The sequence below is a fragment of the Vigna radiata genome, unplaced genomic scaffold (assembly GCF_000741045.1).
Source record: "Vigna radiata var. radiata cultivar VC1973A unplaced genomic scaffold, Vradiata_ver6 scaffold_278, whole genome shotgun sequence".
Lineage (NCBI taxonomy): Eukaryota > Viridiplantae > Streptophyta > Magnoliopsida > Fabales > Fabaceae > Vigna > Vigna radiata.
Window position 1 is genome coordinate 368,115 of NW_014543803.1, and position 17,192 is coordinate 385,306.

General features: G+C 37.6%; 1 protein-coding gene across 1 annotated transcript; it reads left to right on the forward strand.

Moving 5' to 3' along the window:
* The first annotated feature begins 5,165 nt into the window (after positions 1-5,165).
* LOC106754795 lies at positions 5,166-5,660 on the forward strand. Its single transcript, XM_014636859.1, has one exon. It carries the CDS (start codon positions 5,166-5,168, stop codon positions 5,658-5,660), a length of 495 nt encoding a protein of 164 aa, XP_014492345.1.
* Positions 5,661-17,192: the final 11,532 nt, after the last annotated feature.

Sequence of the window (17,192 nt, forward strand, 5' to 3'; positions counted from 1 at the left end):
AAAATTAGGTCTGGCCGTTCTCCCCTGTCAAAAGAATGACTCTGAACTCGAAATAGGGGTATTTATAAGTGAGGAGTGCAACAGAAAACCGGCCCAAGTCCAGCGGACCACCGTCCGGCGGTTCAAGTGTGGCGCCCGGCGGTTTTCCTCAAGCCATGCTACCGCCCAACGGCAGGGGTCTACCGCCCGGCGGTTTGCCTCTAATCACAAATCCGCCCAGCGTCCAATACTAGTGTCTACTCCTCACCCTAGAGCGCCCAACGGTGTAAGAAACCGTCGGGCGGTGCGTCGACTCTTCAAATCTTCAATTTTCTTCTCTTTTCTTGAGTCTATGCCCTTTATCTTCCATCTCCATTCTTCACTTTCTCCAAAATACTACAAAACAATGCAAAACAAGCATAATATCGCTAAAAACAACTTTTGACTCTCTACAGACTCATTTATTGAGTTTTGCTTGATTCTAAGCTCATTCGAAGTAGTAAAGGGCGTAATTAGGTCTAAAATGACATAGGAAAATAACTGTTTTTCAACCTTCATCAACGGTCCACGCAGGGCATTTGAGGTAGGTGGATCTTCTTCTCCAACCGGTGGTTTTTCTTCAGGTGGATCTTCTCCCTCTTCCACCACCATCGCTTTCGTGCCTTCTCCTTTGCATGATCGACCTATCCCTCTTCCTTTCCCTTCAAGGGCACTTCCTAGCAAAAAGATGGAAGAGGTGGACAAAGAAATATTGGAGACCTTCAGGAAGGTAGAGGTGAACATACCTCTACTTGATGCAATTAAACAGATTCCTAGGTATGCCAAATTCTTGAAGGAGTTGTGGACACACAAGAGGAAGATGAAAGGTAATGAAAGGATTAGCATGGGTAGGAATGTATCAGCGCTGTAAAGTGAAGTGTATTTGTTGTTGACTGCGTGGAGAAAAGTCGGGGGGAAGAAGCATGTGAGATTGTTACTAGAAGTGGAAGAATTTTAAGAGAAAGAGAGGTTGATAAAAAAGAAAGTGTAGAAGAAGGAAAGGGTCAAAGGGAGGAAGTTGAGATAGAGGAAAATATGATGAACAAGAAACAGAAAGAAGAAGCTGAGAAGTTAAAAGAGAAGGAGTATGAAAAACCACTACCGTACCCAAAAATATATTCCAGAAAAGAGAAAGAGAGACAATTCGAGCGTTTTATGGAGATTTTCAAGAAATTGGAAATAACTATTCCATTCGCGGAGGCACTTCACCAGATACCATCTTATTCAAAGTTTTTGAAAGAGATCATTACGAAAAAGAGAAAGTATGCTGAAAAAGAAACAATTGAGGTAGAAGGGAATTGCAGTGCTATCATTCAAAAGTCATTACCCCCTAAATCACCTGATCTAGGGAGCTTCACTATTCCTTGTACTATTGAAGAGTTAGAGGTAGGGAAAGCTTTGATTGATCTAGGAGCTAGTATAAATCTGATGCCTCTTTCCATGTTCAAAAAAGAGAAAAGGGTTAGAGATCAAACAAACAATAATGGTTCTTCAATTAGCTGACAGATCCCTCATATATCCTTATGGAGTTGCCGAAGATGTGATTGTCAAGGTTGATAAATTTTTATTTCCAATGGACTTTGTTATTATGGAGACGGAAGAAAATGGAGATGCACCTTTAATTCTTGGACGACCCTCCACGAAAACTGCCATAATTGTTATTGATGTTGAAAAGGGGAAGCTTAAAGTCCAGGTGCGAGATGAAGAGGTGAACTTTATGTGTTTCAAGCAATGTCACATACTAAAGATGACAAGTCATGCTTTTAGATTGACATTGTGGAGGAACTCTATATGAAGCAAGAAAATAGAGTTCGTAACGTATCCATATTAGAAAGGACTTTGATCAACGAATGTGAGTACTTGAACGAGGAGGAGGATAAACTACATCAGAAATGTGTGCAGGAATTGGATGCAGCAAAAGAAGTTCCACCAAAAAAAGCCCTTTTTGAACAGATGGAGCTTAAAGAAAAAATTCCAGAAAGCAAGATTGAACTGAAGGAGTTGCCACCACATCTGAAATATGTGTTTTTGGAGGATAATGGGAGAAAACCATTCATTATTAGTACTTCATTATCTCCGGAGGAAGAAAGAAAAATGGTGGGAGTTCTAAAAGCGAACAAAGGTGCCATAGGTTGGTCAATTGCTGATCTCAAAGGTATAAGTCCAACTTATTGTACGCATAGAATTCTGATGGAAGATTATTATAAGCCTGTAGCTCAATCACAAAGGAGACTTAATCCTGTCATGAAAGAAGTTGTGAGAAAGGAGGTTTCGAAGCTGTTAGAAGCAGGAATTATTTATCCGATTTCTGATAGGAAAAGGGTAAGCCCAGTTTAAGTTGTACCAAAGAAAGGAGGGATGACTGTCATTCATAATGAAAAGAATGAGCTTATTCCTACAAGGACAGTCACTGGGTGGCGGATGTGTATTGACTACAGGAGATTAAATACAGCCACCCGGAAAGATCATTTTCCCTTACCTTTCATGGATCAGATGTTAGAAAGATTGGCAGGGCAAGCTTATTATTGCTTCCTTGATGGATATTCTGGATATAACCAAATAGTGGTGGACCCTGAAGATCAAGGCAAAACAACTTTTACCTGTCCATTTGGTATATATGCCTATAGAAAAATGCCGTTTGGATTATGCAATGCTCCAGCCACATTTCAAAGGTGTATGCAAGCAATCTTTGCTAATTTCATGGAAAAAAGCATCGAAGTCTTCATGGACGATTTTTCAATTTTTGGAGATACATTTCAAAGATGTTTGACCAACTTGGATGTCGTTCTTAAACGATGTGTTCAAACAAATCTTGTTCTGAACTGGGAGAAATGTCATTTCATGGTTACAAAAGGTATTGTGTTGGGCCACAAAATTTCTGCCAGGGGGATTGAAGTTGATAGGGCAAAGGTTGAGGTGATTGAAAAACTTCCACCACCAACAAATGTAAAAGGAGTTCGAAGTTTCCTTGGTCATGCAGGATTTTATCGATGATTTATTAAGGATTTTTCAAAGATTGCGAAGCCTTTAAGTAATTTGCTTGCTAAAGAGACACCATTTGTGATGAGTCCTGAATGTTTGCAAGCTTTTGATATTTTGAAGAAGAGATTGATTTCTGCTCCAATGATCGTGGCTCCAGATTGGGATAAAGAGTTTGAACTTATGTGCGATGCTAGTGACTATGCCATAGGTGTTGTGTTGGGGCAGAGAAGAGGAAAGGTATTTCATTCTATTTACTATGCTAGCAAAGTGCTGAATAAGGCTCAACTAAATTATGTTACCACAGAAAAAGAATTTTTGGCCATAGTTTATTCATTGGAGATATTTAGATCTTATTTCATTAGATATAAGGGTATCATTTATACAGATCATGCGGCTATAAAGTATTTACTGACAAAACCTGTGATGGTGGACCATCTAAGCTTCATATTGGACCTCTAACAAGAGCCATGTCAAAGAAGATACAAGAAGAACAGGGAGCACTCACTACATTACTTCTATGGAGTATTTTCTATTAAACCTTTTCTTCTACAAAAACTAAATATGCTTGCTTGTTTTGTAGATCATCAAAGGGAAGAATAAAGCATCACTCATGGCTAAGACTTGCTAAGCATGTTTTGCACATGGAAAACACCAAGCTAGCCACACTTATGCCATTTTCCACGTGCAACAAAGAGGTTGGCCGAGACTCATATGTGGAGCACCATTCCATGCCTTTTTCACGTGATTTAACCATGTATAACTCATGTAACACATTTAGCACGTGAAACACACCTTTCACACTTCATTTCCTGCACATGTCCAATTGTTAGCTTCCTCTGCACACCTCATAGCTCTTCTTCTTCTTATAAAAGAGGAGCACCACACTTGTAANCTTCAACTTGAATTGAAGTAAAGAAATGCTGCCAAATTTCAGCTTTCACTCTCAAGTTCACTCTTGTGCAATGTTATCTTGCCTATCCTCTAGCTCCTTTCCCCTTAGGAAAGCTCTCTGAGTTAGAATTCACCAATACTCCATCATCAACCTCTCTTGGACCTTCATCAAACACCTTGACTTCACCTCATCCATCATCATGGCATCCTTCATCCGTTGCTCACATCTAAACCCGTGAAGCTTCTCCAAACATAAATTTGGTGGAGGCTTCTATCAACCTGATTCGAAGCCAAGACTGATTAGATGGGTGCTTCTGCTACAAGAATTTGACATAGAAATTCGTGACAAAAAGTGGAGTGAAAATATGATTGCTGATCATTTATCCCGGTTAGTCAATGATGAAGTAGAAAACAAGGAGAAAGAAATCTGGGAATCATTTTCAGATGAAACTCTTTTATATATTCAGCAAAGACCCTGGTTTGCTGATTTAGCTAACTGCAAAGCCACGGGTCTTATCCTTGAAGGATTCAACTGGTAACAGAAAAAGAAGTTTTTACATGATGCCAAACAATTCATCTGGGATGATCCATATTTGTTCAAGATAGGAGCAAATAATCTGTTGAGGAGATGTGTTACCGAAGCAGAAGCAGAAAATATTTTGTGGCATTGTCACTATTCTCTTTATGCAGGTCATTATAATGTAGAGCGCACTACCGCAAAAATTCTTCAAGCAGGATTTTATTGGCCAACTTTGTTTAAAGATGCTCATAATCATGCTCGAAGCTACGACAAATGCCAAAGGACAGGGACTATCTCAAGGAGGCATAAGATGCCATTGCAGGGCATTCTGGAAGTTGAAGTTTTTGACTGCTGGGGTATTGACTTTGTGGGACCATTTCTTCCGTCATTCAATAATTAATATATTTTGGTAGCTGTTGATTATGTGAGTAAGTGGGTTGAAGCTTTAGCATGTCCTAAGAATGATTCTAACACTGTGATCAAATACTTAAAAAGACAAATCTTTTCACGTTTTGGAACTCCCAGGGTTCTCATCAGTGATGGGGGATCTCATTTTTGCAATGCTCAGCTAGCTAAGGTACTTAAGCATTATGGGGTGAAACATAAGGTAGTTGCACCTTATCATCCACAGACAAATGGCCAAGCTGAAGTTTCTAATAGGGAAATCAAAAGAATTTTAGAAAAGATTGTCACTTGTTCAAGAAAAGATTGGTCACAAAAGTTAGACGATGTTCTCTGGGCATATAGAACTGCCATGAAAACTTCTATGGGGTTATCGCCCTTTCAATTGGTGTATGGAAAAGCATGTCATTTGCTAGTTGAAATGGAGCACAAAGCTTGGTGGGCTTTGAAGTTTTTGAATTTTGACCCTGATATGGCTCAAAGCAAACGAAGCAACCAACTGCTAGAGCTTGAAGAAATGCGGCTGCATGCCTACGAGTCATCCAAGACTTACAAAGATAAGGTGAAATTTTATCATTACAGGAAGCTGATTAAGAGAACTTTCCATCCAGTGGATTTGGTTCTATTATTCAACTCACGGTTAAAGTTGTTCCCCGGGAAGCTGAAATCAAAATGGTCAGGACCTTTTGTGGTGAAATGTGTATTTCAAAGTAGAGCAGTGGAATTAAAGAATTCAAATGATGATGATCAACAAAGGAGATGGATAGTGAATGGCCAAAGGCTCAAACATTATGTGGGAGGAGATGTCAAGCAATTCGCCTCAGTTATAATGTTGTTGGACCCATGAGGTTTGGGTCAGGCTCGTGACACTAAACAAGCGCTACTAGGAGGCAACCTAGTTTTCTCTCTTTTTCTTCTTCATTTTAAATTTTTAGAATAGGTTGAATTTTATTTTTCAGTGTGTATGATTGGCCTAAATACTTTTCTGACGATGTTTAACTGACTAATTTGCATGATGAACTTATTTGATGATGATTGGATGTGGATGATAATTGAGTTGTATTGCATGTTGATATTAAGTGAAACAAGTGTATAGTAAATTATGATTGTGATTATGATGCTAAGCAGGGTGTATTTATGAATATTGTGTGAGAAAGCATGTTGTGTGAGGTATTGAGCTCCAGAGTTTTTATGATTATATGAATTGTTCACAGGAAAGCATGAATGATATTGCCTTAATCTTGATGATTGATTGAATTGCATGTGAATGTCATATGATCAAGGTCATTTTTTAAAACCTTCCTTTAGCCAAATTTTCACCCACAGATCTTAAAATGTTATACCCTTTTTGAACCTTAGCCTTAAACAGGATATGAACCCTTGTCTTGAAATTCTTTACCTTGAGTTGGGATGAGCTTAATTGCATGTGATGAAAAGGTTCAAGTTTGGGGTTGCATGGGGGAAATTGGAAAGCTATTAAGAAGCATTGAGCTCAATTGTTGAAAAAGAAAAATGCATGAAGAAAAGAAAAGAAAAATAAGCATGAAGATGAGCTCGATGAAAATGGAAAGGGAAAAAGTTGGGAATAAGTGAGATTGGTGAGGATGAGAGTTGTGCTTAAATGTTGAATATTATGATAACTCTCTTAACTCAAGGATTTTGCTTGTTTAAGATGAATGGCAATTTTATTTCTTGTGACTTGTGAATGGTAGAGAGTTGGAGTGTCACCCTAAACACTTGAGTGATTGAGTGAAACACTTGCTTGGTAAGAATTGTTAATTTTCATGAGTGCATTTTTGCTTAGTGGATTGGTCATTCATAATGTGTAACATCTGTTGTGCAATCTCTGGACTGAACTGGATTGAAAGCACACATGCATCTTGATTTAGTTTCACTGAAGGTTTGAAATTGAGTAGTGTTTGTCATGTACTTTAGGAGTGTTGAATCATTGGATGAAATAGTATAAAGTCAAGCTCTGTTTTGTTTGCTTGAGGACAAGCAAAGTTCTAAGTTTGGGGTTGTGATAACGATTGAAAAACAGTTATTTTCATATGTCATTTTAGACCAAATTACTCCCCTTACTGCTTAAAATGAGCTTAGAATCAAGCAAAACTCAATAAATGAGTTAGTAGAGAGTCAAAAGCTGTTTTTAGCGATATTATGCTTGTTTTGCATTGTTTTGTAGCATTTTTTGAGAAAGTGAAGAATGGAGTTGAAGATGAAGGTCTTAGACTCAAGAAAAGTGAACAAAAATGAAGAGGGCCCCTGCCGCCGGGCGGTGGCGCGGCTTGAGGGAAACCGCCGGGCGGCAAAAAGTGTGACAGAAGAGGGCGGTAAGACCTACTTTCACTCTCTAGATAGGATCTCTTGGATGCTTAGGCTCCATCTCTTCTTATCTAGGGTTTACTTTTCCATTCTTCATCCATTTTTCATCTAGATTCACCATGACAATTGATGGGTGTCGTGGCCCATACAAATTTGATTGCAATTTAGAAATGCAGTAGAGCTAGGAAATGACTCCTAGGTCGTCTCTCAAGGACCAAATTGTGGTTCAGGGATTAGGTCGAACACTTAGTGGGGGAGGGGGGGTTTGTGAAAAGGTTGTGTGAATGCAAATGAACTAAATTAAAACACAGATGCAAACATAAATGTAAGTTTGTTAATGAACAACCCAATTAATCTAAACTAACATCACAATGAAATTAACAATGAAAACAGATTGAGGGTTTTCTTCCCCAATTTAGGGTTTCTGGTTCTAGTTTCACTTTAGGGTTCTTAGGATTCATATTGGGGATTTTTCTCCATTTTAGATTTTCAGAAACAATTAAGGTTCTTAATAGAGTTTTTTAATTAATTACCCCCAATTAACCCCAAATTCAATTTTTAATTTAAACCTAATTTTATTAAATTCCACGTCACAATTAATAATTTTTTTTAAAACACACAACAGTGCCAGCACAGCCAAAACGTTACACCTCAGCAAATATTAGCCACCTGGCAACTGTGTCGTTAAGAAAGTTAATGCCGTTAGCAAAAAGGACCACTTTGAACAATTTTTGCAAAAGGTAGGACTTAAGTGAACTTTTGAAAAAACGAGGGACCACTTTGAACAAACCCTCCCAAAGGAGGGACCAAAATAGGTATTAAACCTAATTTTTATTTACAAGTCTTACGATTTTAATTCACACGAACGCTAAGGCCTTTCGAGTCTCTTGGGAAGAATGATATTGGATTTTTACAAATTATATTACTTGGAACGATCTGGTACACTTGCCAGTGAGACAACAGTGAGTCATAAAGACTGCTTAAATACCAAGTCTTACCTTGCCAGAAAGTTCTTAGGTTACTAAGAAGTTACCTCTTAAACTAAAATTACCTTGAAAATCAAAAGATATAGACTCACAAACAAACAAAAATGAAGAGAAGAACTAAACTCTAAGACTTTTTCAAGCACTTTAAAAGAATTGAAAGAAGTGAGGTCTCTTAGGTGAGGCTTGTGTTGAGATTGTTGACAACACAATTTCTATGTTTGTCAGTGCTATTTGCTATTTTGAGAAGAAAAGAATTTCAAAGTGTTTGTCAGTGTGATAGTCGACACTGTGTTTTACATATTCAACTGTATCTGTTATTTGATTTGAAATTCTGTTATGCTCATGCACTCTGACGACAATATTTTTCGAAGTTAGTTGAGCATAGATTAGTTAGTCAACTGTATTAAATGTGGTTTGTTGTTAGTTGACTGAAAGCTGCTAATTTGATTATTCTGTTATGATTGTCATAATATAGTCGACTGAATTAGTAGCGTATTCGACTGAGAAATCAACTCGATAACATAAATCTATAAATAGGCTGAACACTAGTCTGTTCAAAGACTTTTGATGATCTAACAATTTCATTTTTGTTTCAGATTTCTCTTAGCTCCAAGAATTCTCCAAGAAGACGGTGGTGATCTTTCTTGAAAGAGATTCAAAAAGCAGATTCAATTGTGTGTTCATTGGCTTATCAACATCTGCACAAGAAGGTGCTTTTGTGATTGGTCAGGTAGGCTTGGCATCCTGTGAAGACTGCTGAAATTGTCTGAAAGGCTTGACATCCTGTGAAGATTGCTGGATTTGGACTTGTTGTGATACAGGGGGATAGTTCACTTTAAGGATTGTTCAAAGTGTTGTTGTAGAATGCAGAAGAGGGGATTCTTGCTACAAGTCTGGTTTTGTTTCTGTAGCTATATTTTGGTTTTGGGTTAGAGAGGAGATTTATATTTTTGACATGGAGGTCTTCTATAAATTCCTTGTTGTAAAACCGCAACCATTATAGTGCATTTTCTTCCTGGGTTGGAAGGACACCGGATGTAGGCATTGTTGGCCGAACCAATATAAAAATTTGTGTTTGCATTTCTCTATCCCTTATCTTTTACATTCCAGTCGACTTTGTTCTTTACGTAGTCCACTACGTAATTTCTGCTGCATACATATTCTGATTGCTTGCATTTCAAGAAAGTTCAAAAAGCTTTATACTTTGATTACAAGACTGCGAAAAGAAAGCGTTTTTGAAACAACACCAATTCACCCCCCACCCTCTTGGTGAAATAAAGAAGCCAACCTTTTTTCCAACAGCTTGGACTTTGGATGCAAGACACACTCACCGTCTACCAATTTTAATGAAGAATTAAGAGCAAAAGTTTACAAGTGATGGAAGAACACTTGTGAATTCTTCCAAATTACTTGCTTAATAGCCATTTACAAAGAATTAAAATGATGAACAATTGCAAGGTACACAAAATGGAAGGGAAAATGTAACAATCCAGCTTTGGCATCTCAAAACAAAGAAATTATGCTAGTTTAAACTAATCTCGCAGCAGCTACTGGTGAATTCTGCTGCTACACAAAGTTTCAAAGATTTTGGACAATTTCTGGCCGAGAGGCCTGCTGCACCAAAGTTGGATTCAGCGCTTGTTTCCACAATCACTCCTATTCCTATGAGGTTACCTTCAAGGAATAGAAGTCTGGCTATGCTGCACTTACATAAAGCACTTCAAGCAAATCACCTTAACACCAGTGAGGGATAATAAACGAGCTTTGACACTGCCAGAACTTGACTCAAAATGATAGCAACACAAGTTCCTTTATCGAACAACTTGAGTGCAAGTTGGCCAATAACTCAAAAACAAGCAATTAATCGGGTAGCAAACAAGGAGGCATGTCAAAATGATCCTTGGAAGAGTTCTAGAGTAGATTAGAAAAGAAATAAAAGTTCACAAGTGGAAATTGAGCTCAAATCAAAGGTGCAGTGCAATGTTTAGAAACTGTTTGTGAAAATATCATAGAGACATATCAGTTTGATGCAAAATTTATGAATTTTGAGTTCCATATTACGAAAATGGTTGCACTGGTCCAATTAGCTTCTTAATTGGATTACAAAATCTTTTGAATGTGTTTTACTTCTTTTATATGGCACCAAGCTTTTGCTACAACCTTGACTCAAATTTCAAATCACAATTAAAATTTTGCAGATTCTGCTGCAGCACCGAATTTGACTCAAAATTTGCTTAAAAATTGGCATTGTTGGATAGTGAAATTGCACAGAACAATTAATACTCAATTCAGCTTTGCACAAACATGTTTAATAGATGAAAGGAAACTTGTTTGAATGGTTTTTTTTAAGCAGATTCAATCTATGAAACAGTTTAGCATACTTAGTTCATGTGCATTCCAAATCAAGCAACTATAGTATCCTGATTTTGAAATAGAATTTCAAACAGACTTGAGACAAATATTTTGGCTTCAAAACAACATATAAAACTTGCTCAAAGTAGAAGAACAATGTATGGAACGATTAGCAGAAATGTAAGTGCTCAAACCAAATTTTAAACACAAAAATGACCCAACAAATAAGGTGCATATCGGCCAACTCCTTTTAGGCATTCTGCTGCAGTTATTCAATGCATCCAAGCTATGCCTTAAGCATTTCATTGCTCATATGGTATGCAAATGATTTTAGCCAGCAGAAAACTCTTCGCAGATTTGCTCAAATGAAAATTTTAGTCAATGAAACAGTACTAGTTTGATATAACAGTTCCAATGCAGTGATTTAAATTCAAAAATCTGATTGCAAATTTGCCATCAAGCTCATTCCATTGAATTTCACAACTCTGTGATGATGTACAAAATGTATTCACAATCCAGATTTTATTGATGCACCGAAACAACACACTACGAAGCAGAATTACTCAAAATTGATGACAATCAAAAGCAATGCAGAATGCACATGACTTAACAAACTGGACAGAATAATCAAATAAAAAAATATGACTCAAACATTGAAATGGTCCAATTGAAAATTTAAAACGTAATTAATGAAAAAAAACCTGGACAGAAGAACTCGACTCACAGATCCTAAAACAGAAACCAGTGATGACAGAATCAATAGAAATGTACACTTTAATAAAGACAGAAAAGGGAACTTAAATGACAGTACGAAAATTCAAAGCAACTAAACTTAGCTTTCAGCAACAGCTTCAACCTAGATCTGAGTACTGCATGATACGCTCCGAACCGTGGCAGCAGCAGTAGACTCCATGGATGCTATGGATTTAGTGCAGTCGGCAGCGGAAGAAGGTGCAAGTGTTTACGCGTGAGGTGCTGTATGGAATGGTTGCTAGCTGAGACAGTTCTCTGTTAAGTCCTTGGCAAGTGTACCAGATCGTTATCAAGTAATATAAAATCGGTAAGTCCAAGTATCGTTTCCCAAAGGACTCTTAGGCCTTAACTTTTGTGTAACCTAATTATGTAAGACCTGAGAAAAAAATTAAATTTAAGTTTTGAATGCAAAGACAAAAATAAACATGCAAATGCAGTGAATCAATTGGCTAGAAAAGACTATGGATGAATGGAGTTGTTGGGGTTTACAATTTCATCTTATCCACCCTCTTATATATACTTTTCTTCTCTAATTCGCTTATTTATCATATTGTCATGCAAACTTTCTTGGTCTACCCTTAACTCAATTCCTTGGCGAAAAGAGCCTATTACTAATTACCGGCTTGCTATCTCTAGCGTCCTCTAGTAACTAATAATGCATGATAAACGAAAGCAAAATAAAATTCATCATCCTACCCCTATCCCTAGGCAGTATTAGCATAATCAAGGAATTCCCCCAGTTCATGACATTATTGTACGTTCCCATATCAATAAAGACAAACAACATTTACCGAATGAGTTAAACGATAAAAGCATTAAGCAAAGGTAAGGAACCCAACAATTGATCAATATAAGCATATGCAAGCATATAAAGAAGATAAGAATTTTGATATAAGAGAGTTTCAAAAGATTACATTGTTCCCCAACAACCTAGGCTTTAGTTCACCATAATCATGGTGAATCTAGATGAAATACAATGGAAGAATGGAAAAGCAAACCGTAAATTTGGTAGATTGGAGCCTAAGCATCCAAGGAACCTCCTCCAAGGTGTGTAGAACAGCTCTGGACGTTTCTCTCTGCCAAAAGATTACATTTTGAATCGCACTGGGCCTATTTATAAACCAAAAAGATAACAAAAATATCACAGAATCTAAGCTAATAAAAACAGACAACCGCTCAGTGGCTAATTAAACCGCTCAGCTGAATCCCTCGTAGCCGTTGGACCGCTCAGTGGTCAATTTTACCGTTGAGCGGTTTGCCTCTAATCACCGTGGATGCTCAGCGGTCCATTCTGACGCCTAACGGTTCACTTGACTCTTCTTTTCATCCTTTTTCTTCTTCTTTCACGAGTCTAAGTCCACCTTGATTTACTTCCATCTTCAATTAACCTCAAAACCCTGCAAAACAATGTAAAAACAAGCATAATATCTCTAAAACCAGCTTTTGACTCTCACGTGACTCAACTAAGTGTTTTACTTGATTTTAAGCTCATTCTAAGCCATAAAGGGTGTGTTTTAATATCAAATTTAAGTATGAAAATAACGGTTTTTAGACCGTTATCACTCTCCAGGGTTGGAAAGAAGCTAGAGGGAAAAGGATGGAAGCACAAGTGAGGAGACTTTCAAAGAGAGAAAAGCTGGAAATGCTTCAGCAGAATTCATTCTCAATATTTCAAAAGTGATTTCATACTCTGATACAAGCACATTTATAAGCAAGGACCTATACTACGGACGGGGTGATTAAAGTTTGAAGAAATGGAGATCTCCAACACGTGACAACGGTGTGGGACATGTGTTCTACTTCTATATTCAGCAATGCAGCATGCGTGGTTGTAAGCAGCAACTATATCAGCAAAAACACGCCAAGATGTGGTGACGGTGTGAAACATGTGCATTTCATGATGCAGCTCCATCCTTACTAAGCTTACCCCCGCCCCTTTTGTGTAAATGACTTCTTTATCCTACTCCTTGGGCTGGATTGGGTTTTGATTTATTATGGTGCTTGGTCCCCACGTATCAAAACTACAAGTGAAATCCAACATTATTGGCAAGCAATGTATTCGACTGAGGAAATAATTAAATCGACTACATCGTAACAGGGCTATAAATTCCATTTCTGGAATTTGGTTATTTTTGTTTATTGTTATTTTATCTTGATTATCTGCAATTTATCTCTGCTCTAATTGCTTATTCATATCTTGATTGAGATAATATTGTGAGATTGTTGAAATTTATATCATTGCATGATAGAGTTGCTTGACATCTTATATATGATACAAATCTGTGCTACATTGTTTGTATGCTCTGATTATCTATACTGCATTATGCATCTGATCTGGTTTAAAAATTTATGCATGATGGCAGGGGGAGTATTACATTCTTACACATGTTTCTTTACATGCCTACATTTCAGGGGAGTTATCTTTTACGTGTGATTAAATGTGATAGGGGAAACATCAATGCATTTTATAAATTGTTTAATTGTTCTGATGCATCTCTGTTTTGTTTATCAGCATATTATATCAAGAGCACTCCATTTTTGTTAATGCACAAAGGGGGAGAAGGTTTATGAAAGCTTAATGAAAGGGGGAGAATTTTTTTTGTCTCATATATGCTTGATGTTTTGCTGACTGTTTATTTGTTTACTCTGTTTTGTATCTGATTGTGCAAACATGGTTGGTTATTAATCATGGTTGTGCATCACCAAAAAAGGGGGAGATTGTTGAGATTGTTGACAACACAATATCTATATCACTCTGGTTTTTGATGATGAGAACACATTGTTTAATAACACACATGTTGTTGTTATGTTACATGTTCTTATGCTTATTGGTTGTTATATTTGTTGAACATGTTTCTGTGATATATTGCTATGTGAATGCATACGTATTGAGCCTATACTTGTTATATCCTTTCTGGATGCTTTGTACATGTTTTAAAGGATGAAAACCACATGCACTTTTGTGAACTTATAATTATGTGACAAAGCTGCAGTGAAGTCGACTCCATTACTAATTGAATCGACTATGCTAAAGTATTTGTACAGATTTTTAGAAACATTGCTATGTGAGATTTTATGAGGGAAATAATTTCAATTTGCTCTGACTTGTTGAAGTCGACTGTGTGCGCCACACACTCGACTGTATTAGTTGTTTTGTTTGAAATTTTGTTATGCTCATGAACAGTAATGGCTATATTTTTAAAATTTAGTTAAGCATTGATTGTGAGTCAACTTTATTGAATGAGAATTTATTTTGGTTGACTGAATGCTACTGGTCTGATTTATCTGTTATAACTGTCATAACCTAGTCGACTGAATTAGTAGCATATTTGACTATGAGAGCGTCTGTTTAACAGAATTCTATAACTAGACAAAACACGAAGTTGTTCTAAGACTTTGGGACATTTGTTTATCTAGCACTTTCAGATTTTGTTTCAGATTGATTCTCAAAGAATATAGAGCTCCAAGAATTCTCCAAGAAGACGGTGGTGATCTTTCTTGAAAGAGATTCAAAGGGAGACTTAATGCGCACACATTTCTTGATCACTGATGAAGGTTGAAAAACAATTATTTTCATATGTCAATTTAGACCAAATTACGCCCTTTACTACTTGGAATGAGCTTAGAATCAAGCAAAACTCAATAAATGAGTTTGTAGAAAGACAAAAGTTGTTTTTAGCGATATGATGCTTGTTTTGCATTGTTTTGTAGCTATTTTGAGGAAGTGAAGAATGAAGCTGAAGATAAAGGTCGTAGCCTCAAGAAAAGAGAAGAAATTTGAATATTTGAAGAGTCGACGCACCGCCCGACAGCAACTTATACCGCTGGGCAGTTCAGGGGGAGGAGTAGACGCTGGCATTGGATACTGGGCGGATTTGCGATCAGAGGCAAACCACCGGGCGGTAGACCCCTGCTGCCAGGCGGTAGCGCGACTTGGGGGAAACCGTCGGGCGCCACACTTGAACCGTCGGGCGGTGGTCCGCTGGACTTGGGCCTATTTTCTGTTGCGCTCCTCACCTATAAATACCCCTATTTCGAGTTCAGAGTCATTCTTTTGAGAAGGGAGAACGACCAGACCTAATTTTGCTCTTTGGAGGGGAACTCTTGGATGCTTAGGCTCCTTTTCATCTTTTCTGGGGTTTGCATTTCCATTCTTCTTCCATTTTCCATCTAGATTCACCAAGTCCATGGTAAACTAAACCCTATTGTTGTTGGGGGAAACAATGTAATCTTTTGATACTCTCTTTTATTGACACTCTTGATTATTTATATGGTTTCCATATGTTTGATTGTTAATTGTTGGGTTCTCATCTATGCTTAATGCCTTTATTGTTTAACTCATTCGATAATTGTTGTTTGTCTTTATTGATACGGGGACGTACAGTAATGTCATGAACTGGTAAGTAATTCCTTGATTTTGCAATACCACCTANGGATAGGGGTAGGACGATCAATTGTGTTTAACTTCTGCTCTGTAATGCATTATTAATTGCTAGGGGAGGCTAGGGATAGCAAGCCAGTAATTAGTAATAGGCTCTTTTCGCCGAGGGATCNGGTTAAGGGTAGGCTAAGAAAGTTGCATGACAATTAATTAATTAAACTAATAATCCAAGAGGAGTAAATAAGAGAGAGCGGACAAAGATGAAATTGTAAACCCCCTACAACTCCATTCATCCATTGTTTTCTTTTGTCAATTGAATCATTCTCTTTTGCATGTTAATATTTTTGTTCTCAAATCAAATTAATTATTTTTATTCTCAAGTCTTAATATTTTAATTCACGTGAACAAGAAAGTCTTTCCAGTCTCTTGGGAAAACGATACTTGGTCTTACCATTTTTATTACTTGAACGATTTGGTACGCTTGCCAATCCATTAACAATCACATATCTACACATTGGGGTGTTCTCTGGTTGATCAAGATTCTTGTTGGCATCCATTGGTGATTGATGTTGTGACCTATTGTGATTACAGGGGATAGAATCGTGGAGTCTGGTTCACTTTGAGGATTGTTCAAAGTGGTTGGCAAATTGCAAGAGAGGGGACATCTTGCTGCAAGTCTTGTTGTGTTGTATTGACTATATTTTGGTTAGAGGGTTAGAGAGGAGATTTATATTTTTGATGTGGAGGTCTTCTATAAATTCCTTGTTGTAAAAACCTTGACCATTATAGTGCAATTGCTTCCTAGTATTGGAAGGACACTAGATGTAGGCATTGAGTCCGAACTAGTATTAAAATTAGTGTTTGAATTTCTCTATCCCTGATCTTTTACTTACAGTCGACTTTATTATCTGCATAGTCAACTACGTTTTTCCGCTGCATACAATTTCCATTACTTGTGATTCAAGAGAGTTTTGTAAAGTTTTATACTTTGATTCAATGATTGAAAAAAAACTCTAATTTTGAAAACCCACCAATTCAACCCCCCTCCCCCTCTTGGCGTAAAAAGAAGCCTACCTGTTTTCCAACACTATAATCTGTCCAAAGAGAAGTAGATGCGAATAAAAAAGCGGGCTAAGCATAAAGCTTCAGAAAAGGATGCAACAGTTGTTTGGTAAAGGAAGAGGAGAAAGTTGACAAAGGAGGGATGGTGAAAGGTGTAACGCCCCGGCAACTTACAGGGACTGTTGACTGCCCCCACACATCACCACGAGGCTTTCCAGTGTGCTTTGTCATCACTCGCACACTTTCCGGAAAAACTTCCCGGAAGGTCACCCATCTCATAATTACTCCAGGCTAAGCACGCTTAACCATGGAGTTCTTATAGGTTAGGCTACCGAAAAGTAAATGCATTTTGGTGATATGAGTAGCCAAATCAATTCCTTTAAGTTATCCTTCAACTGTATAGTCCCATACCTATACAGTCTCCAGATCCCTCTCATTCCGGTGTATGTTCGATTCGTCCATGTACCCCTTCCACTAGAGGCCTGCCAGGAGCCGCTCCTTGTCCGTGCCTCTTGCACCG